Genomic DNA, 24,254 nt, shown 5'->3' with positions numbered 1-24,254 from the left:
ATCAATGGTATTGAATGATCTTCTGAATTCTCGAGATCCATAAGTACTACCTCCCCCAGGTTCATTAACTGAATCTTCACTAGTTCTTGCTCTTCGACGTTGTCTTTCTTCCCATTCCATTTTGGATCTTATATTTTCTTATCTTGCAATAGTCAACTCTTCATCCTCAGAATCACTGTTATCATAATTTCCATGATCTCATAATCTTATTCTTTCCACTAATTCTTCTTTCCTCTTCTGCTTCAAAGTTTTTTCATTGTGAAATTCGTGTAGTTGTTGAGCAATATTTTTTCTAACTTCGGCCGAGACATTTAGACAAGGTTCTACAATCCCTTTTTGCACCCAAATGCTCTTTCAATCTCGTTATTCCTTCTTTAATAACTTTTATCACAAAATTTGCATCTAACATTATTACGATGACCTTCAACAGGTTCTCCCCACCTCCAACCATAATCATCACTAGGAGCTTCACCTTCTTTACTTTTTGAACGTGGCATTTTTTTTCTTATACATGCACATAAACCAATTTGATAGAAAGGCTTAATGACCAATTGGACATTCTTTATATATTTTTAAACAAATAAAATAAATTTATAACTAACACCAAAAGATATAATAATTTCATAACAATCCTATAATAATCCTAAACTCAACTAATAAGATAAATTTAATTTTTAAACTAAATAATAAACAAAATAATGATAAATATCTTACTTGTTTCACTTCAATGTTGAGTTAAGATGAACCACGAACAAGACTTGAAGTTGGAATAAAAGGAGAAAATTGATCTCTTAAAATGGTGGAGAAAAAACTATTTTTTTGAAGAACTTATCTCTTGAAAATGTGGAGAAGATGAAGATAAAAGGTTTACACTTTGAAACTAAAGTTTCTCTGCTTCCTCCCGTTGCCTTCTTTACTTCTTACTTTGGTTGTAATTTTTTATAATATTTTGATTTTTAAATTCATTTTTTCAATTATTTTTAATACTTCCAAACAAATTCTTTACTATTTGCTTTAGTACTTTCTTACACACCTACATCATCTACTACATGCTTTACTACTTTTACTTACACTTTGAAACTAGAGTTTCTATGCTTCCTTGCCTTCTTTACTTCTTACTTTGATTGTGAATTTTTTTTAAAATTTTAATTTTTAAATTCATTTTTTTCAATTATTTTAATACTTCCAAAAAAATCTCTACTATTTGCTTCAGTACTTTCTTACACACCTACATCATCTACTACATGCTTTACTAATTTTACTTACAATTTTTTTTGGTCAAATTTATTTGTCCAATAATCATATTTTTTTATTTTATTTATAATATTTTTTATTTACATGTATTTTTTATTTTATATTATTTTGTATTATGAATAGGTACATCAATCCAACCCAACATTCTGGTTTTTATGGCTGAGCAATCCATTTTATAATATAGAATAAGAAGAAATATTTTTGTTACTTTTTTAAATTCAATTTAAAAATATAGTATCATAAAATGAAATTTTATTTTATGTAAAAATTTTATAATAATAAATAAACATAAAATTATGGTACTTAATGTTAATTTAAGAATTTAATTTAAAATTAATTCAATCAATTTTAACTATGAGAAATTATTCAATTTAAAGAAAAATTGGTTTAGTTTTAAAATAACGTGAATAAATATTTTAAATAATTCATATTTAAGTTACTAGTTTTAAACATAACTATTACAATATTACTAATGATATATATTTATAATCCATTTTTAAGAATTAAATGTAAATATTTCATCTATGTAATTTTATATTTCGGATAATTTAAAAGTTTGTTGCAGTATTGCGGTGATGCGGCGCAATTTATAACTTTTTCGGTGTTAAGTAACGGTTTTAGACCGCAACAGTCGTGATGCGGGTTTTTTAATCGCGTTGTGCTAATATTACGTCGCGGTGACCTTTAAAACCGTTACGATGCGGCCGTTACACTGCGTTGCGGCCGCAATTTAATACAATGGTTGTAGCCAACTACAATTGGGAACTTTCCTTAGTCTTTTCTCTTTAAGAAGTCTCCTCATTTTAGCAATTTCTCCCACTTCCTGGCGGCTGCATATATGTTTGATAGTAAAACATAATTTCTGGCATTTTCATGTTCCATTGTTAATAGCTTCTCGGCTGCAGATTCCGCTAATTTGGTTTCTGAGTGCAGTTTACATGCACTCAACAAGGGCACCAACACTCGAATATCTGATTTAAATGACATTTCGTCGATAAGGAAGAAAATGAATTAGGCAGCCCACATTGGTGGTGCCTTTTTCTCTGAACCACTTACAAAACCCACTTCTGTGGCGGCGAGAGGGAAAGGAAAGAAGTTAGAGAAATTGAGGTAAAATGGGTTAAATACAGCCTTAATCACTGAAGTCTCTAGGATTTCCGAAATTGTTAATGACCAAAATAGAAGAGAATAAAATAGTTGAGTGATGAATGATGTAATTTACCCAAATTATAATAGCGTGAAATAACGGAACCTTTGGTCAATAACGAAAAACGTTGGTCAAAGGGCCATATCGAATTCATTTTTCGAGTTTGAGGGCCATATTGATCCAAAAAAATAGGATGAGAGCTACATTGATTTTTAAAAAAAAGTTCAGGGACCTCAAATGTCTTTTTGTCAAAATTAAATTGACAATTCCCCTTCCATCCCCAACAATTGCGGGTACAGTTTTGGAGAATCCCCATTATATGTTTTGGGGATTTTTTTGTCCTCATACTCGTCCTTTACGGATCCTTACGGGTTTCAGTTAATCCCTATCTAAAAAATAAACAAATATTTTTAAATCAATACAACACCTAAAACTTGTAAGATATATCATATTGTCTCAAGTTGATCTCTATTTATAATATAAAAGTTTCAAACGTTAATATTCATCTAACACCCAATGTATATGTACAATCTTAACTATTTTTAATCTCAACAAATCAATGTATATTAAATGAGAAAAGATCTAAACTTCAATTTTAGTTCATTTGAGATATAACAGTGACAACACGTAATCTCACAGATATTTTTTGAGAATCCCCACGGTTATTTTTGTAAAATATCGGGAAGCCCTATGATTATTTTTCGGGAATCCCCACAGTTATTCACATGGGTACAGTTCGGTTATCCCCACGGTTCGAATATAGCAATCCCCGTCCCCGTCCCATTTGAGCTTCTGAGATAAAACTTCCCTCATCCCCATCTTTGTTGGTAAAGATTTCGATTATTCTTCATCCCCGTCGATTCATATCCCCACAATTTTTTGTTTTCCTCACTCGATTGCTACCCCTAAGCTCAAGGTGGATTGGTTTTATAATTTTTAACTAATATTATGTATTTAGTCATTTATCTATTTTTGTGATTTTATTTTGATCATTTAATTAATTTTTTAAATCGTATCTAATGTTATATTTTTTTTATTACAATGACAAATCAATATTATTATTAATTTTTTTAGTGACGAATGATTAAAACTAAATTAAACATGTGTGTGAGGTGGGGGATGGATTGACAGCAATAATTTGATTTCCACAGCACAGCACAGCACAGCCAAAGAGCCAACCCAAACTCTACAGCCTGTCTCCAGCGACACCTTTGGCAATAGCAGCATTGACTGTCGTACCAACACTCCATGTTCATTGGATTTTTCTCAAACTAATACGCCCAATTTTTCACATTATATTTTCCCCACCCTGATGCTAAAATGCCTAATCACTCGTAAATAACCTACAAAACCATCCAACCTATTGCAAATTGCCCCCAGAGTCTCAAAAAACCACCATTTATTTAATGTCTTTATAAATTTTGATGTTCATTACTACAATTAATCGGCAAATTCCCTTGAATAATATGGTTGTAAAACATTTGACTTATTTAAGGTGTTAGAGAGCTTATTTCCTCAACAAGGTGGAATGAATCCTATTGTTTAACGATTTTACGAAGTCGGTCGGGACTACAGGTTCTTTTTCGCATGACGTCTAAACCCAACCATACAGAAAAGTTCAACAAATATAATGTTAAACTTTCATACATTCGTCTTCTAAAATACATCACTACTTCCATGCATCTTTCCCCTTCACTATTTAATACATCCCAACTGAAAGGAAAAAAAATTCTCAACATTCCATATAAGTCGTTCTTTTTGTTTTCCGAACCATTATCACATCAATTGTGCCCCATATTATTTTGCCATTATTAACCATATTATTGACCATACAACTAGTACAAGACACACCAAAATGATTAAAGAATAATAGGAAAAGATTTCAACTTGTTCGACAAGACAAAACAGGCCAACAACGAACGACTGAACCAACTATACGATCATAAAATAAACTTGAATTTCCCAAGGCAATTCATGCTTTTATTATTATTATGCATTATATTAAATAAGTGGCAGTGATTCATACACAAAAACAATTTTAAAAAATGGTATGTAACTACAGTATTTATAACAAAACAACACCAAACTCTTTCTTTTCTGGGGATGTCTTCTTTTCATTGTTTTTGTTTATCCAACAACCATTCACCAGGCCCTTCAAAAACCCACCCTCACAACTGCATTTTTTACCTGGAAAAACTGTTGTTCACCTTTGTTTCCTTTCCTATCATTTCTCTCTATTTTTTTTCATCTCAACACTACAATGTCATGCATATTTATTGACATAACCGAGATCGAAGCGTGCCAAACATCCAACATCCGATTTCCAACAACTTCCCTGCGTAATCGAATCGGAACACAAAATTTAAGTCAAACTGAAAAACAAGTGAACAACTTGCATATTCATTAAACCAAACAAACAAGGCGGCATAAATTAAATAATTGAATGGTAAACTCATCCCAACCACCAAATCCCCATATAAAATTAAGGTCAGCTAATAATAAGTATAGTTCAATTACACAACAAATCTTGCCAGTTGATTGCGAAAGCTTTAATGATAAGAAAACACATATAACAAGGCATGGGAATTAATTATATGTAAGGTTATGTTGGCAATGAAGTTGTGGTGGGGTAGACAAGTGTGGCTAACAGCTAGGCAGCCCTGTTCGGGTGTTTCTGGTCACATGGATTCATCGACAGCCAAGGAAACGAACTCGACAAACATTTTGGACCTATTAGTTAAAGATGGTTCTTCAGACCTATTGATTTCTCACAAATAATTCTTCACCTTTTACAATTTCTCACTTGCCAAAGCTTAAATTCTACGTCTTGGCAGTCCTTACCCGAAAGCCAAACTTAGCATTTATTGTCAAAAGCCACTTGAGCACTATAACAAATTTAGCATTCATCTCTCTCTAATGACAGATTGATTGCAATTTCTGGAAAAAAGAACGATGCTGATGTCCCGTGTAAACCTTTCTCACCCTCCATCCAATTATGTGCTCATTCCTTGATACGGCAAGATGCTATTTGTTCATTTTTGTAATGCTAAGTAAAGTTCGCATCGCTCCCGGGTTTCCTTACCATCCAGTCACATATGCTTAAAAGTTAAGCCTCCATCACCAAAAAGAGGCCACTATGCCATGATTCCTATTTGTCCCACCACCTAAAACATCAACCATCCAACTTCTAAATAATCAATCCCTCAACCTCAATCTTCCATTCTCTTACATACACCCAATCGACTAATTTCGAAGCTAAATACTAATCTTTTCCGACTGAAATATCCCATGTCTATATATACCCAAGGGTATGTGTCAACAATCGGCAACGGATAATTTTTCGATCTAAGATCGAATCAACTAACAGCTCAAAGTTGCATGGTTTGTGAGTTTATATCCTAACAAGAATTAATTAACTGGATAACCTAACCAAATGAATAGAGAACAGTTACAGAGTTAAATTAGCACAAGGAAAAAGAATAATACCTCTCCTGGGCTTGGAGGCAACCTTAACAGCTGCTGGTTTCTTTACAGTTTCGGTTTCTTCTAACGGTAATAAAACCCCATCGATTCCCTGAACCGAAATCCTTCCATCCGTATAAATATCAGGGTCAAACAAATAAGCCGATCCCTCGCCATGCCCGAATTTCACCGAACCATCAGCCTCCTGAGCCACTACCTTATGTGGCAGCCGCAGCGTGTCATATTTCACTTTCCCGAACCTCCGAACCGAATTGTACATACTCTCCTCGGTCTGATACTCGGGGATGATATGATAATATATGATCTGCTCTGGGGCCCCTGGCTCACTTAACTGATCGGTAGTAAGCTTCGCCATAGCTTCATCGTTGGGAGCCAAGACTGTTATAACATATCCTTCGGAAACTAGTCTCCCCATTTCCGTTGCCAAAGACGTCAAGTTTACTAGAATATCGGCCATTTCGTTGTACCCGCCGTAATGCAATAAAGTTTGGATGAAATCCTTGACTTGGCTCTCGCCGTCAAAATGATGGCGAGGTCCGCCAGGTCCAGGAGCCGGTGCCGGTGCCAGAGAAGGACCCGGAGCCATGGCGTCGTAGACTGGGAGTACCGGTGGTGCTCCAACTGGCACCGGCGCCGGTTTCTTCAACCTATGAGTGCGAGGATCTACTTCCGGCGCACCCTCGGGTAATACGGCGGTGATTGACCGGAGATTACGTCTCTTGTTGAAATCTTCTATGACGGAACGAGGAATAAGAAGCTGGTGGATCCCGTGGATGACTCCATCGGGTCGGATCACGTCGTCAGGTCGGAACAACTCGGCCGAGTCAACAGTTTTTCTGCCGGAGGGTTTGGAAGACAAGCGTATATGGTCGTCGCAGAGGGTGGCGTGTTTGACGGAGCCGGTTTTGGGGTCGGGCCATTGGTGGGATCCGACCCGTTTGGGGATAATGTGAAACATGAGAAGGGTTTGGAGGGACTTGAGGTTTCCGGGTTCAAGCAAGAAGCGCTTGAACTCGGGGTCGAGTTGACGCTCCAAGGCTTCGTTTTTGGGAGCAAAAATGGTGATATTGTGCTTGCCGACCGCTTCTTCAAGAGTCTGGAGAAGTAAAGCTTTCTCCACCAGCTCAGCTAACTCGGTGTAATGCGAGTCAAGAAGAGCAACGAGGACTGAGTTGGAGTTAATCTGACCCGAACCAGACGAAGCAAAGGATTTCCCAGATGGATTATGAGGCAATGCAGCTATGGAGAGGGAAACAAAGGAGGATAAAATGAAGAAGATCTGGGAAGAAGAGCCACCATAGATAGAAGAACCCATGGTGCTCAAAGCAAACTGAAAAGCAAACAATCTAAAGAAAAATAATCACAAGATATTTGAAGATTTTGGTGGGTATTGAGTGAAATAAGATGCAAGAGGAAGAAATGTGGAGTTTTGATACAAAAGCAAACACCAACAATGGAGATGAAGAGGAAAAAGAAAGAGGTGAAAGCTTCTAGGTATGTGAATGAGAGAGAAGGTGGAGTTAAGAGACAGGCTGGAAGAGGGGACCACGCGGGGGAAAATGGAGACTTGTTCTGCCACTTTGTCAGTACATTGTTTTGCTTGGCTCGGCTTCTTAGTTCAAGACTTTTAAGACTTGAGCCAACCAATGTTAAGAGCTTTGATGCTTTTGATTAATAAAAGCGGTGGGTAGAAAACAAGAGGCATGTGAAGGAGAAGGGAAGCTGAGGCTAATACAAAAGCTGGCTTCAAGTGAAGGCAAAGGCAAGCTGTCGGTGTCCAAAAATTAAGAGAAAAGGGAATAGAAAAATGCTTTTAACGCTAAGCCTAAGCCTAAGCCTAAGCCCCCACAATGAAATAAAAGTGGCCGGTGAAAAATGCGGTATTCTATGATACCCCAAGCCTTAATCTTCCCGCTGCCGTCACCGGGCGACCCCTCTCCCACCGTTCGATTGTTTGTCCCTTTCAGTTTCCCCTCCAAACGTTCTATTTCCCCAAGTGACCGGTATATTTATTTATCTAACATTGATCAGGTTATATTTTTCGATCTAACACTCGTAATAATAAAGCGCGCTCCTTATTCTGTACTATATGTTGATTTGACGTCACGTGAGGTATAGCGCGTCCCTTGTACCGTGCTATAAGCTGACATAACTTACACGTAGGTATAGCACGTCCCCTAATCCGCGTTATACGTCACGTATTGGTATAGCGTTGCCCCTGCTTAGCGCTATACCTAGGTATGAATTATATCTAGCGTGGACCGCGTTATACATTTTATCTAAATAATTATATATAGCGCGGTGCAGGTACCGCGCCTTATATGGTTATAAATATCATTCACTACCGGTTAAGTTTCTCACATCTCTCATCTCAACTTATAAATTAATACAACAATTCTGTCAACGAGTAATAATTTTGGTAATTTTCTCATATTTGATTTAGAAGTTCGTGCGATTTTTCGTTATAAATTTTGTTATAATTTTTTTTATACTTATTGTTTATTATGATTATTTGAAAAAATATTATACTAATTATTTTCAATTAATTTTTGTGTTTGTAAAATTGAAAAGCATGAACATAAATCAAAATAGTTTTGCGGTACAGATAATAATATAAAATTATATTATTTAAATTATTTACGTTGATGCGTAAAAAAATTATTGTGTTATATTTTCGTTCATATATAATTTATTTAATCAGGTTTGTTTCAGTTATTTTTTTTGCAGATATAATATTGCCGCATTTATAAACTCAAAGAATGACGCGACTTTCAGTTATTGTTTATTATGATGGTGAAATTCGAGAAGATGAAACCGATGTTGTTTTCTTATCAAATGAGCGTGTTAAAATATCATTCAAGAGAAACATAACTCATGAGGAGCTGATAACGAAAATTTCGAGGAAGATTCATGTTGGAAGTAGTAGAAGAATGTCGTCGTTGCAGTACAGATTTCCAACATCATTATTGCCATTAACTTATACAGCGTTCGAACTTTCAAACAATGATGATGTTCAAATGATGGTTGAAGCTCAAAGTAATTATTCAGACGCCGTTATTGAGATGTATGTATATTTTGTTCAAGTGCGTGCTGTTCGGGGTCAATCATTAAGCTCCCACTATGGGCTGACTGAACAAGTTGATCAAGTTGACAGCCCGACTACAGTAATGTGTAATGATTTTAATGCCATAATGGGGAGACATTCATCCGCAACTCCTTACGATATGTACCGAGGTGGGTCCACGAACAATCCGTATGGTAACACCGTATCCAGTTCAAGGGGAAGGCATTCATCTGCAAATTTCTTTGACCATATGGAGATGTCATCGACGCAACCATCTGTGCAGTTTCCAATTTACACGATGGCTTCAAGCTCTAGGGGGAGGCATTCGACTGCGAGCTTTTTCGATCTCAATGTCGATATGCCTTCCAGTTCAAGGGGAAGGCGTGCAAGTAGTAGGTTCTTCGACCTAAATGTGGAGAGCATGGAGGAACCATCATCTCCACCAGAAGAACCGCTTCGTGAGCCTGGTGCGTACGGTGCTGAGACTGGACTATTCATTCACCCAGAATCACCGCAATTCAACTCTGATGATGATGAAGTTCCAGGAAATGTGGCACAAACTGACCCTCCTGCACACATTTATGAAGCTGATTATGGTGCAATGTACGGGCCATAATTTGCGGATATGCCTCATCTCGGTGACTATGGATATTACTCATCAATAAATAATGGTGAGTTATATTTAGGCATGGAGTTTTCAAGCAAAGAAGAAGCGGTGATGGCAATAAAAAATTACAATATCCGTAATTATGTTCAGTCTAAAGTCAATCGATCGACGACCGAAAAATATCTATGTTATTGTGCCCGACGCGAAAACGGATGCAATTGGATGGTTTGCGTATCGAAAATGAAGAGGAAAAACAACATATGAGAACTAATAGTATACAACGGTCCTCACACATGTTGTGCTGGAGGGGTCCTCTCATATAGCTGTTGCAATGTTGATTTCAGCTATACAATCGTAGTATAGGTACATTGTCTCCTATAAAAAAGCTTGGTTGGCAAAACAAAATGCCATTGTCAAACTTCATGGCGAATGAGATGTATCTTACAACGAACTTCCATGTTGGTTTAGGCTGGTGCGGATGTTGAATCCTGGGATAATTGTGGACTTCGAAACCTCCTATGCATACCATAATGATCAAGTTCTTCGCGATCGAAGCCATTTCTACCGGGTTTTTTGGAGTTACCCACAGTGCGTTAATGCTGCCAAATACTGCAAGCCTGTGGTCCAGATCGACGTGACTTTCTTGTATGGAAAATACAAGCAAGTTTTATTATTGGCAGTTGTCCAAGATGGCAATCGCAACATTCTTCCAGTTTCTTTTGCTCTTGTCGAAGGAGAAGATACAGATTATTGGGCTTTTTTCCTCCGAAATTTACGTGCACATGTTATCACGAGGGAAAACATCTGTGTCATTTCAGATCGCGAAGCTGGGATCAAAGCAGTAATGGAGTTTTTGGGTCCAATGTGGCAATCACCCTTTGTCCAACATAGGTATTGTCTCCGACACATTGTTGCGAACTATCATGGAAGGTACAAGAAGAATGATGAGCGTTAATTAATTGTGTGCATGGGTAAGTGAAACTGATGTAGTTTATTTTCTTTCAATCGTTTTAATTTTGCAAAGAAAGCAAGTTAGTAAGTTATGCATTTTTTGATCAGGTTACGAACTACTTCCTCGAACGTTTGAATCAATGCTTCAAGATTTGTGGGCGAAGAACGAGGAAGGATACGATTACATCAGCCTCATCGATAAAGAAATGTAGACGAACACATATGATGGTGGATATCGTTATGGACACATGACGACCAACTTGGATGAGGCAATCAATTCAACCTTAAAGGGTGCACGCCACTTACCTGTAACGGCTTTGGTAAAAACTACATATTTTCGTTTGGGGCACTTTTTGCGAAGCTCAGGGGACAAGCTCAAACCTGGATGCAATGCGGTCATGTCTATCACCCTAGATTAGTTGTAGATCTACAGAAAAATTTTTTTGCATCAAATGGAATGTCTGTAACAAGCTTCTCTAGAAGGCATGAAATGTTTTGTGTCACAGAGTTGATGCGACCTCTTCAAGGGATTGAAGTTGTGTCGTTAAGAGTAAATTTAAGGGATAGAACGTGCAACTGCGGGTTTTTTCAAGCTCTGAAGTATCCATGCTCTCATGTGATAGCAGTTTGCTCGCATACACGTCAATATTATAACTATTTTGTGGATCCCGTATACCTACTATCTGAAGTTTTTAAGGTATACGAATTTGAGTTTCCCCCCCATAGGTAATGACAAAGACCCTGATGAGGTTCAAGATTGGCTTTCGATTGTACCAAATCCGAGTTTATTGAGGGAGCGTGGTCGTCCAAAATCCAATCGAATTCATTGCGATATGGATATTCGAGAAATATCTAGATAAGATAGAAGATGTGGGCATTGTAGAAACCCAGGACACACTAGAAAAACATGTCCACTTTTGTTGTCATCAAGTAACAATTGATGAGGAAATGATGTATTTGTTTATCAAATAATAATTCTTGTACTTTAATTTGCATTTACTTCAAGTTAATGTCATTCGATAATCGCTGATGAAGATTAAAAAAACGAACACAATCATTAAATTTTATCAAACTAATAACAATTTGGTATTTGAATATAATTTTAAATACAACAAACTTACAATAAGAATTAAATGGTAAATGATAACCAAATTACAATAACTGATATTAAATGGTAATAAACAAAATTAACTGAAATAAATTAAAAAAAAAAGTCCAACAAATTTAACAAAATAAAGTAAGTATTAAATGAGAAATAATAAAAAATTACAATTTAACAAAATAAAGTAAATACAAATATAATAAAAAAAATCTATCGATGCCTGCGACGCGAATGTGTTCCGCAGGGCGGTGGCTGTCGGTCTCGAGGAGGATTTCTTCGTATCACTGGTTCTGACTCCTCGCTGTCATCATCATCACCATCGTCGTCGTCGTCGTTTTTGTCCTGAGCAAGTACATTAGGTTGATGAGAAGCTGATGACAATGAAACACCTCCATAGAATAAAGACCCTGGAGGTGTATGACTAACTATCCCACCGGCCTGCGAAAACTGGGAAAACTCATAAAACCCAGACATCGCTGAGTGTGAATACTGTACAGGAGGTGTCTGTGCTGCGGCCATGGGTGATGAGGCTGAACCCGCCAGATATCTAGCATATGAACCCCAAGTCGAATCTGCAAACATAGACCCATAATAGCCTCCAGGAGGGTCATCTATGACGGTGGCGGCGGCGAGGTCATAAAACCAGGTGAAGGCGGTGGCGGCGGCATCTGGTAATGAAAAGGCGGCGGCATCATATATGGCTGTGAAATCATAAATGGTTACGGTGGCTGTTGTGAAAGTCCTGCTGGTGCAGCTGAGGATGAACCGGAAGCACATGCTCTCCATCCACGAGTTAGGGGACGATGGTGCTGTGTCGGTGAACGTCTCTGTCGACGTCACGGAAAGGTCTGCCCTCGTGCATCCTCGGGAAACAGAAACGGTTTCCCGTTACTGTTGAACCACTCATAATAACCTTCAGCAACCATCAATATGTCATCAAAAATGGGCTCTCTACGGGGAAGGCGCCGATGTCGATCCTCCCACAACATGACCCACTCATGATGCCTCACCAGCCAATCTATATCTTTCTTGTCGCGTCTATCTAAGCTATGCAACTCGTCCATATTGCGAGGTGCTTCCGAAATTGGTTGAAAACAACCAAACTGCCGGAGCACGCGATCAGTAGAGTGCCACTCAACGGTCGCATAACAGATCAGAGAGACCATCGCCATCCGAACATCTGATGGGCCTCTCAACTCAAGTGGGATCACCGCCCTCACATCATTAGTACAATATGGCACCCATTCAAACTAAAACAAATATTATATTTTTTTATCAAAATAATAATCTAATTATATAACTATAATCTAAAATCGATTTTTAAATATTAAAATTCATACCTGTGTGCCAGCCTTTTGATCGATTAGCACCCTATTTTTTTCTAAATCATCAGGTAGCTCTTGATGATTTTTCCTATCAGTAGACCACCTATTCAAGGAAAAAAAATTATTATATACTGTATAAAATTATTAATATACAAAATCAGTTTTATAATTACCTCAGAAGTAGTGGAAATACGAATGGGTTCTTCACAACGGGACATAAAAAGGGCAATCGATACCATGCCCAAGACTGCACTAGCAGGAGACATCCGCCGATAGCATTACGCCTGTAGTCAGTGGCTCCACACATCTCCCTGTACAACAAAGCCAAAACTGTCGAGCCCTAACTGAATGATCCAGACAGACGAAAGTCGCTAAGATGTCGCAACCACATGCAGTGAACTAGGTTGCGCGATTTGTCTGGCATCAGCAACCCTCCTATCAACTGCAGTATGCATGCCCGTGCATACATCTTAACTTCATCCTCAGAGGCGTCTGTGCTCAACTCCCGAAAATTGGCATCTAACCAATTTAACGGTATCTTACCTCCAATAAAATTTTCCGGGACACGTCCTAGATTATCCCGGCACAAAGTAGTCCAGGAACCCTACGAGATCCTTGATATCACATCTCCATCCACCGAAAGCCCTAGGTGCATAGCAACATCCTCAAGTGTAATCGTGCACTCTCCGTACAGAAGATGGAATATGTGGGTCTCCGGCCTCCACCGCTCTACTAAGGCAGAAATAAGGTCTGGTTCTATCTTACAATGACCATGATATCTACCTATGTAACCAAATCCAGCCTCTACTAAATACGACAAGACACGGTTAGGTATCACTAACTTAAGATTCCTAATAAAATGATATAATACACGGTCCTTCTTCTAAAATTAAATAATTACACAAATTAATTCTTAATATAATAATCATGCATTAAATAAATCAACAAATTATTACAAATAATTTAAATTAAATTAAAATGTTACCGTATCAGCAAAGTGTCGAGATATATGATTTTCATCCAAGCGAAGTAGATCGCCTTCCATTATATATATGCAAAAAAATTATATTAGTAAAATATTAAATAAAGTAAAATGCTTAAATAAATTAAATACATAATATTAAAAATATTATAAAATATACCTTAAATAGAGAGAGTATTTAAGAGAATTTGAGAGAATATGGTGTGATGAAAGTAATAGAGGATGGGGGTATTTATAGGGAGGATTGGGGGTAATTAAAGGTATAGCGCGCGCCCTGTACCACGCTATACCCCACGTGTCAGATAAACAACTATAGCGCGGATCAGGGACCACGCTATACCCACGTGTAAGCCATGTCAGCGTATAGCACGGTACAGGAGGCGCGCTATACCCCACGTGGCGCCAAATCAGCATATGGCGCGGGGCAGGGAGCGCGCTTTACTGCTACGGGTGTTAGATCGAGAAATATAATATGACCGGTGTTAGATCGATAAATATACCGGTTACCGGTGATTTTTCGGGGAAACACCCTATTTTTACTTTCCCTCCAAACACTGAAAAAAGGAGAGAAAAAAGCATCATAGGTCCTTATATATATATATTTTTAAAAATCAATAAGCCAAATGTGACCTATGATAAATATTCTTTTTAGTTATTATCTATTACAATGTTAAGCTGACAATGCATGATATTAAGGTTACAGTGTACGATAATTGATAATGTGATTGATAACATGATAGATGGACTGATACATCAACACTGTGAAAGTCATCAATAAAAAATATTAGTCAAAGAATCATATTAGATTTGTTTTCTAAGTTAAAAGATCGTATTAAGAGAAAAAATAATATGATAGTCACGTTGGTTTCATTTCAAAAGTACAGAGTGTAACACCCATCTCTCGTATACCGATACGTATACGAGGTATAGATGTCACATCACTAATGTTACTATTCTTAATTTGATATCCCATAAAATTTTTGTTTCATTTTAAAAAACATTTAATTCCTTAAAAAGAAAACATACATTAACTTAAATAGACGATCAAAAAGAAATGTTCAAATATCTCATCATTTTACAACGGTTTAATCTAATTACTGTTCAGAGTGTTTTAATAAATCCTATTACATGCCAACTAAAATATAACAAAAGTAGACAGGTATGTCATACAGTTATTGATGAGGCGACTCTGTCTGGATGTCCAATGATATCCTTACTCAGTCGTGTTCAACCTACGCGTGAAATAAACACACGTTAAGTATTACTTAGTGAGGCAAATACAAATCGTATAACGAAATCCATAAATATATATATCATTATCCTTTATTGATCGATTATTAATTGGTTATTTCCATTCATTTCTATTTATTTATAATGCATTCGTAGTGCCCATACGTCATTCATAAACAAATTATGAATGTCGTGCTTTGCACACCTAGTGCCGAAACGGTTATTCATCCTCATATGATGAATTCCGTGAAATGCACACTTAGTGCCGAAACGGTTATTCATCCACATAGGATAATTTCCGTGAAATGCACACTTAGTGTCGAAACGGTTATTCATCCATATAGGATGAATTCCGTGAAATGCACACTTAGTGCCGAAACGGTTATTCATCTATATAGGATGAATTCCGTGAAATGTACAATTAGTGTCTATTGGGTAATCACCACATACATATATAATTAGCGCAACATATAATAACACGATTAAATGCACTCACCTGTCTCGCCTTGCTTAGATATCCAAAATGAGAGATAATTACTCCAGAATTTGGCCCTTGCCTTTCGCTTTACTCGACTCGGGAGCTTGATTTCAATCTATCCCACGTTCATTAAATACATACATAATATCAATTGTTGGTGTATTTCCTAACAATTATAACTTAAACATTAATCAAAATACTTATGATTAACCTTTTTACAACTATATCAGCCCAACTTAAAATTTCTGGCCCTTCAGTATCGATACCTCTACCATGGTATCGATACTACCATACTATGGTATTGATACCCCCCTTCCGGCATCGATACCAAAATTAGCTTCGATACTACTATGCTAAGGTACATATACCCCATTTCCTGTATCAATACCAAAATTAGGTTCGATGTTATAGGGTATCGATACCCTCACCATGGTATCGATACCACTTCGTTAGGTGCCGATATTGATTGAATCAGTATCGATACTTCTCAGTTGATTTAGCCCAATATTTGCCTATAGTATCGGTACAGTTCTTAGCAGTACCGATACCCTCGCCCAGAATTTCTAGTTTTCAGCTCGAAAATCACTCAAATGGGGTCAAAGTTCTTTATATTTACCCTATTCATTACTATTAAATTATTCCTTAACTATCTATACTAATATTTCTTCATTTTGTTTCCTAAAACATCTAACATCTTTCAAGAACCTTTAATTCTAAGAATCAAACATTTTTCTGATATGTTCTTTAACCCATCTAATACTTCAAATCTCTAATTTACCTCTTTGGCAAGTCAAATCTACCATTAAACCTCAATAAACACAAATGTACCAACATATATTTCAAAACCCATTTTCTAAAATCTCCCGTATTTTCTCTATTTCATAGTTTTAATCCTACTAAATCCTTCATTTAACCTCTAGTATACTTAATGCTTCAAAACCCAACCAAAAATGAAGTAATAAACTAGTGAATGGAAAACTCACCTTTGAGCTATAGAGGAAGGTTAGGCACGGGAAAGAAGAAGAAGGAAAATAGTTGACCAAGTTTTAAAACCCCTTTTCCCTTTTCTCTCTACTTTAATATCCTAAGAGAATGAATTTTAAATTCATTTACTCCCACTGACCAAAATGTCCCTTATAATCTTCATTACTACAATTTAGTTTTAAACTACTCTTCCCAATTCATTCTCATCTTTTACCATTTAATCTTATAAATACTTATATTTTTAAAGCATTTCAATAAAGTCCCTAATTAGATATTTGGGGCATTACACAAAGACCTCTATTATTTTTTGTAAAAAAAATACATGCATCTCGAATTTGTCCTCATATACATACATTTTTTTAAGAACCCTCATATACATTCATAAATGCATACATAGATATATATATATATATATATATATGGGGCATGATCTAATTATATAATGTAAGTGGATCTTAACTATATATATATAATTTTTATATAATATTATTTATTTATTTATTATTATTAAAATATTGTTTTAAAAATTTTATAAAAAATAAATTAGATTAACTAATTTATTTTTATCAACCAAACACTAAAAATTAAGAAAATCATTTTAAAAAAATTAATTATAGTAAAATAAACATATTCTAAATATCATTTCGATGTATATCACGTTCATTAATATTACATGACTATTATTTTTTACATCGTTGATAATAAACATTCAAATATCATGCATCGTTGATGCTCAAACATTATAAAAATATATTTAAACTAACTAATGATTAACATGTGATACAATATTAAAAATTAGGATAAACTACAAAGTTGGTTATTTTTGTTTCATTTTTATAAATATATGGTCACTCAATTAAAAAAACATAATATATGGTCACTTTTGCTTCATTTTAATTAAGATATAGTCATTGAGATGTTAGCTGTCGTAAGTTGGATGACATGACACATTAGTAAAAAGATTTAATTTTTATTTGAACTCATAAACTTTAGATAAATTACTAATTACGAGTCTTTTTGTAGACCCAAAATAATTCAGAGATAAAACATCAATTTTGCCCTTTTTCCATATGTTTTCTTTTCTAAACTTATTTTCTCCTCTGCTTTCCCTGCTTTATCTCTAAAGCTCTTATTTATATAATATGAGAAAACTCGCATGATCTTAATAAACATACCTACTGCAATTGAGCATATGCAGAAGTTCCCAATAGCTGTCAACACCTGAGCAATCAATTACCATGCACAACATGCATCAGATATTAAATTAGAATTCAACAAAATTGATGGATGCCAATAAATTTATAAGCTTGTGAGGTTATCTTCTGGAAGTGCCCTACATTGTTGGTGCTATCTACCAAGTGAGCAGCTTTACCAAAGGTGTGAACGCTGGTAGCAATAACAACAACTCACCTTGCTTGACGGTAGAACCCGAATATACCCCGTCACTCGGGTTCTTGTTAACCATATTGATCGACCATGAGAGAACCACCGTCGAGGAGACGTGCATCTACCGGGATGATATCTCCCAACTTGATGTTAATGATATCTCTCGGAACCAAAATCGTAGCTTTTTTTTCCCATTTTTCATCTCTTAGGACCTGTATAAATAATTCAAACATGCAAAAAAAAACATTAGTTCAAGTATCTAGAATGCAACATATGCTTGTATTATGTTGGCCAATTATTGATTGCGAATAAGCACCTTGGTTTTGGGAGCAAGACCGACCATAAGTGCCGCAACATCATTGCCCACATATTTTATCCCTGAACTATTTTTTATTTATAAAAAAATAGGGAAAACGACCAAAAAGATAGGTTTAGGAAAGAAAATATATTAAAAAAGGGTAAATTAATATTTTGCCCTGAATTATTTTGTGTTTGTCTAAACTTTAAGGCTTCAAATAAAAATTAAACATTTTTACTAAAGTGTCACATCATCCAACTCACGGCAACTAACATCTCAATAACCACATCTTAATTAAAACAAAATAAAAATAACCATATATTATATTTTTTAAATCGAGTGATCATACTTTTATAAAAATGAAACAAAAGTGACCAACTTTGTAGTTTACCCTAAAAATTAAATTTTATAAGTTGATCGTTCAATTTTTTCTCTCATATTCTTTAAATGAATTTTTGAAATTAAAACTAATCTTCTTATATTTTTTTTAAAGTTTTTTTTTTCATTTTCTTCTCCTTTTCGATTGTTTAAAGTAAAACTATAATATATTCATTAGTAAAAAAATCATCAATATTGTCTTGCCATATACATGTTGGACAAATATATTTATGACTATCATAAGTAAATTATAATGTTGAGAGATCGGTGATGCCTGATAAATAAGAACGTGAATAGTTAAGACAACAACATAAAGAGACAGATCACTTCGACATCCTCGAGCATCAAACATAGAGGAGGAAACCTGAAGAATATCCAAAATGAACGAATGAAAAAGCAATCTCCAAACTACAGTTCCATCCGATGCAAATATTCGACAACCAACAAAATATCATATACAAGCTAATGAAGAAACTAGGCACCAAAAAAGCAAGCAACCAAGAAATCATGTCAAATCACAAATCAAAAAGATGATCAACAAATACAAAATACACCAAAAGTTCAAAAACACCAATAACTACTATACTTTTTTATCAGAAAAATGGCAAAAAAGTTATTATTATAAATATATTAAAATACAATTAAAAATTAATAAAATCAAACAATAGCCAACTAAAAAGAAAAAAATAAAATAAAAGCGACATGAAAGTGGTATGGGAAAACCAAATACCATTGCTATAATGCAAGAGAATTGTGATAACCGCTAAATGAGAAATAACTACAATAAAGCACTTGAAATTTGTTATGACCCAAGGGAATCGGAGAAGGACGAGAATCGAAGAAATAGAAATAGAGATTAAGAGAAGAATATTTAGAGAAGAAAGAGAGCTTGAAGAAGAAAACAATTTCATTCAATTTTCAGATGATTTTCTCTTGGTTCAGTACACGTTTTATTTGTTAACATTTTACCAATTCTAACCAATTTACAAACTGGTAGTACAACTTTCTAACAGAATTCTTCCCCTGCAGATGTTGCTGGCATGATTCCTTCCCTGATTTGGTTAGTCTTCTAAGCTGCTCATTTGGTCCATCAGGTATGTGACTAATCCCTTCTAATTGTGTATTCCCAATTACCCTAATTTTTTCAATTGAAATCCCTAACCCTACTTTCAATTCCCCCAATTCTCCCCCGTCTTCTCCGACTATTTCTATATCTCTGCTACTCATCACAATACCTACTACATGAAAGGATCCTTGTCCCCAAGGATCAAAGCCTAGGAATTGTGATTGAAGTACAATATAATTTATTACAGTGATGTTTTCCAATCTTAAATTCATCCACTGAACCTGATTGTGCTTCTTCTCCCTACATATGTCAAGCATCATAGAACCATAAAATCTTGCTGTTAGCTTTAATCCCTTTCGAAGAGCAAGTGAGGTTTGATGGTAAGACTGAAATTTCAAGTAAACTCGTCCCCAACCTTCAAACTTCTATAAATTACAATTCTGCTCTGTGCCTTCAAACCCCATACCTTTAACATTTGATTCATATTTTCCTTGGGTTTAAGAATTAAGTGAACTATAGACTGCCCACTATTTTTCCTTCTTATTGTTGAAGCTAACAACTCCAATAGTTCATGCTCTTTGATTCTTACTTCATCTTTACTGCCTTCAATGTTGACTTCCCTTATACTGATGACATTTCTCTCTCAGCTAAAACACTACACTTACTATGTTCTTGTTTCATGGTCACATCAGTTAAAATAATCTGGTCTGGTTGTACTCCTTGTGTAGCAACATACGCTTGCAGTCTCATTTCGCCAGTAGCTAGAAATCGAAGGAGCCAAAGTGCAAAAATAAATTTATCTTCTGGAAGACCATAATCAGATCGCTTGTACTAACAAGTTGGATCCAACACATCATGATTTTCATGCTTATAATCATTCACAAAATAGCAATGGGGAGATGTACAAGCTTCTCAAAATAAATTTGTGCATAGCGCAAAGGAGAAACAAACTCATCAGTGACCAAATAATCAATGTAAATTGCCCCAGTAGTCTCAAGTAATCCCATATATAAGACTTGTATAGTTGCAAGCTACATGGAAAAAATTTCATTCCTTGCACCCTTGGTATAACCATTCATGTTGATAAGGATCTGTACTCCATCCTCATTTATCATTTTGGCAATTACATCTATAAAATGCTTGGCTTTAGACTGGATACGCTGCCTCCATTCAGTACCATCATTTGGACTCAAGGCATAGAAAAATACCTCAACATTCTCTCTGTTATGCATGCCAAATATTAATCCCATGAGGTGTGACAATGAGTGGTTACAAAAGTCATTGCTGACATAACCGACCTTTAGTCTCATATTTCTACTATTGCTCTTGATAAGAATTGGTGTAGGATGATTGAAAGGAGGAAGAGCAAAACGTGATGCAATTATGGACCAATGAGCATCATATTTAAGGCTTATATCAAGGGCAAGCATTGGATCAGCAACTAGTGTGCTCACATGGACAGAATTGGTGAAATGCAAGGCTATGTTCTTGTCATAGATTTGGTGAGTTGATATTCCAGACTCAAGTTTTGGAGCTCTTATCCACATTTTGTCTGCAATATCTTGTTTCCATAGGCCCCTTGAAGATGACCCCATAGCAAGCTTATCATCAATAGCGCAAATAGGAATTCTGAGAATTGATGTCACGTTTTTAGTCCAATCTAAAATTTCTATTGCATCATTGAGAAAACTCAGCTCCTCAAAGTCTTTATTATCATCCTTGCTAGCACCGACATAGTATGTTGTATTAGTGGAACTGGGAGAAGCACTTCCGTATATTTTCATCTCAATGGAAGGTGATTCCTGCACCAGGATCCCTATCCAATAACTCAAGCAAAGCTTTCTGCAATTCAAGATTTGAACTTGTTTTCTTCAAAGCATGTTTAGCAGCAACAAAATTTTCATTAAGCTTCATGGGTTGATCGATCGAGCCCTCAAAATTTCCAACAAATGAGTAAGTATGAGACATCGAAATTGCTTTTGCTTTCTTTGATTGATAATGGTCCATCCTCCATCTGATATCATAATAAGTGACCGTTCTCCTTCTTAACTCTTCTGGAAACTGCATTTGATTTTGAAGAAGTCTTTGTTTCAGATTCAGATCCTCCTACATTTTTGTTCTATCCATGTAGAGGTAAGACTTTGGACTTTGGTATTGATTTAACATGTGGATGCATACCCCTTTAGACTCACATTTGCTGAATTTTTCAGCACCACGACTGAGAAGTTTGTCACCACTGCTATGATTTATGCAATGCTGAAACTCTAACATTTTCTCAAACATTTTATGCCCTCTGCAATGAAGTATCATAACACCATTGTTGGGGCCACTCTTTACAGTTGTAGCACAACATTTAAGTGGTGGCTCAGTGCTTTCTAGCTCAGTTTTGGGCATAAAGCAAGCTTCTTCAAGTGTATAGACAGGGTAAATGTTCTTACCGTAAACATCATTCATTATAGTAGCCTTTATATCATTTTTCGTTGCTTGTTTCTGCTCGGCTTCTGTTTCTACATGATCTTGACCATCAAAGAGGTTGGATGATTCAATGATGAATGACCCAACTTCTTTTGCTTGCATTTTGTCAAACACCTGAGATAGATTACCACAACCCTTCTGCTTTTGTTTTTACTCACTCTTTGTACTAGCCAGAATCTGGAAGATCTACTCCACCGATCTCTGGGTTGTGTCCATTTTCGATTCCAACTTACTCAACCTACTTTCCTGATTCTGCCACCATTTAGGAGGGTTCTTTCCCTTTGTAGTTTGCTTCACTAGATTAGCTAAGGTTTCGATCTGCTGCTGAATTGAAGAAATATTAAGAGTTTTAACCATGGTTTGGTATTTTTCTGGGATATAGCAGTGAACAAGTTGCCAGGAAGAGTGACTCTGGATACCAATTTGTTATGACCCAAGGGAATCGGAGAAGGATGAGAATCGAAGAAATAGAAATATAGATTAAGAAAAAAAGATTTAGAGAAGAAAGAGAGCTTGAAGAAGAGAACAATTTCATTCAATTTTCAGATGATTTCCTCTTGGTTCAGTAGACGTTTTATTTATTAACATTGTACCAATTCTAACCAATTTACCAGCTGGCAGTACATCTTTCTAACATAATTCTTTCCCTATAGGTGTTGCTGCATGATTCCTTCCCCTAATTTGGTTAGACTTCTAAGCTGCTCATTTGGTCCGTCAGGTAAGTGATTAAGCCCTTCTAATTTTGTATTCCCAATTACCCTAACCATACTTTCAATTCCCCCAATTCTCCCCCGCCTTCTCCGATTGTTTCTATATCTCTGTTACTCATGACAAAATTTCAAATTCTGCCTTTAATCTCTTACCTTTTTTTGAAATAAAATGAAATTTGCATTAACCATAAAAAGCATCAGTCATTACAATTGAACGAACAAACGCAGGGCATTCATAATCAAAATAAAGTAACGAGTTGGAATTAGACGCCCATGTTGCCAATTTATGAGCAACCAAGTTTGCAGGACGCCGGACATGAGTGACCCTTAAATTTGAATGAGCTTGAAGAAGGCGGAGCGGCTTCTCAAGGTGAAAATGAACCATGGAAAGTTCCAGAGTTCGACGTAGAAGCTACCGTATCAGATTTGCAGCATCGCTTTCTATGACAATATGTGTTCCACCTAAATCGAGTCACAGTTGAAGACAGATAGATATCGCATACGCTTCAGCAATACATGCCTCGCCCAACACTGCCAGAGAGAGGGCCTTACCAGTGATCACCATTCCTGTTTCATCTCGAGCAAGAATCGCAACAGCAAGAACCCCCATGGAAGACACAACACCATCAACATTTTTTTTATGGTTGAGAGATGTGGTTTTCGCCATTTAGCTGGTCGTAAATGTGATGCAAACGGGTCCGGAGTAGGATGAAACTGAGCATATGCCGCTTGAAGAGACCGAGCTTCCAAGATCAAATGCCACCCTGGAGTCATCTTGCCCTCATGAACCAACAAATTACGTCGAGTCCACAACATGTATGCAATCTCCAACATATCAACAAACTGAGACTGAGGAAGAATATGCATCAAATAAATCAACCAATTTTGACAGGATGTGTGATCAGTGCGAATATAACCTGCTGTAAATCCTATATTAGAAAAAATAACAGTCGCATCAACATAATCTCGAACAACATGTAAAGTAGTTTCAAGATCAACTCCACAAATAGGACACTTCCCATCACCCAAACCTGCTTGCAACAATCGCGAACTTGTTGGTAGGCTGTCCGTGGCTAATCGCCAACCAAAAACACGCACTTTCGGGAATGTAGGTAATCGGGAAAGAAATAACGATAGAGGGGATGGTGGATCGAATACTTGTTGTGGTCGTTGCAGCCAAGCATTTCCCGATCGCACTAAATAATAACCGGAGGAATGATATCCCCAAACCAATATATCTTGATGAATTGGCGCAATCAGACACCAAAGTATGGATTCGGAATCCTGAGATGAGAATAGTTGCCGCACTAGCTGCTCATTCCATGTTGCTTCAC

The 24,254-nt window shown here is 36.2% G+C and overlaps 1 protein-coding gene across 1 annotated transcript; it reads right to left on the bottom strand.

Moving 5' to 3' along the window:
• Nucleotides 1-4,512: 4,512 nt before the first annotated feature.
• On the bottom strand, nucleotides 4,513-7,309 carry LOC120201004 (fasciclin-like arabinogalactan protein 15). The gene is made up of 2 exons (XM_039201699.1): nucleotides 5,888-7,309; nucleotides 4,513-4,736 (listed from the first exon to the last, which is right to left on the bottom strand). The coding sequence occupies exons 1-2, from the start codon at nucleotides 7,197-7,199 to the stop codon at nucleotides 4,675-4,677; spliced, it is 1,374 nt and encodes a 457-aa protein (XP_039057630.1). The 5' UTR covers nucleotides 7,200-7,309; the 3' UTR covers nucleotides 4,513-4,674.
• Between the last annotated feature and the right edge of the window lie 16,945 nt (nucleotides 7,310-24,254).

This window comes from Hibiscus syriacus, unplaced genomic scaffold, assembly GCF_006381635.1.
Source record: "Hibiscus syriacus cultivar Baekdansim isolate YM2019G1 unplaced genomic scaffold, ASM638163v2 tig00006731_pilon, whole genome shotgun sequence".
NCBI classification, from domain to species: Eukaryota; Viridiplantae; Streptophyta; class Magnoliopsida; order Malvales; family Malvaceae; genus Hibiscus; species Hibiscus syriacus.
The sequence above is the reverse complement of the archived record's forward strand: the minus strand, read 5'-3'. Positions and strand labels throughout refer to the sequence as shown.

Bases quoted from the DNA above. Each gene is read 5' to 3' on its own strand.
- LOC120201004 (XM_039201699.1), bottom strand. From the start codon at position 7,199: ATGGGTTCTTCTATCTATGGTGGCTCTTCTTCCCAGATCTTCTTCATT. The intron at 4,737-5,887 runs GTATTATTCTTT...TCGATTACGCAG, and splicing joins TGCCTCCAAGCCCAGGAGAG to GGAAGTTGTTGGAAATCGGA.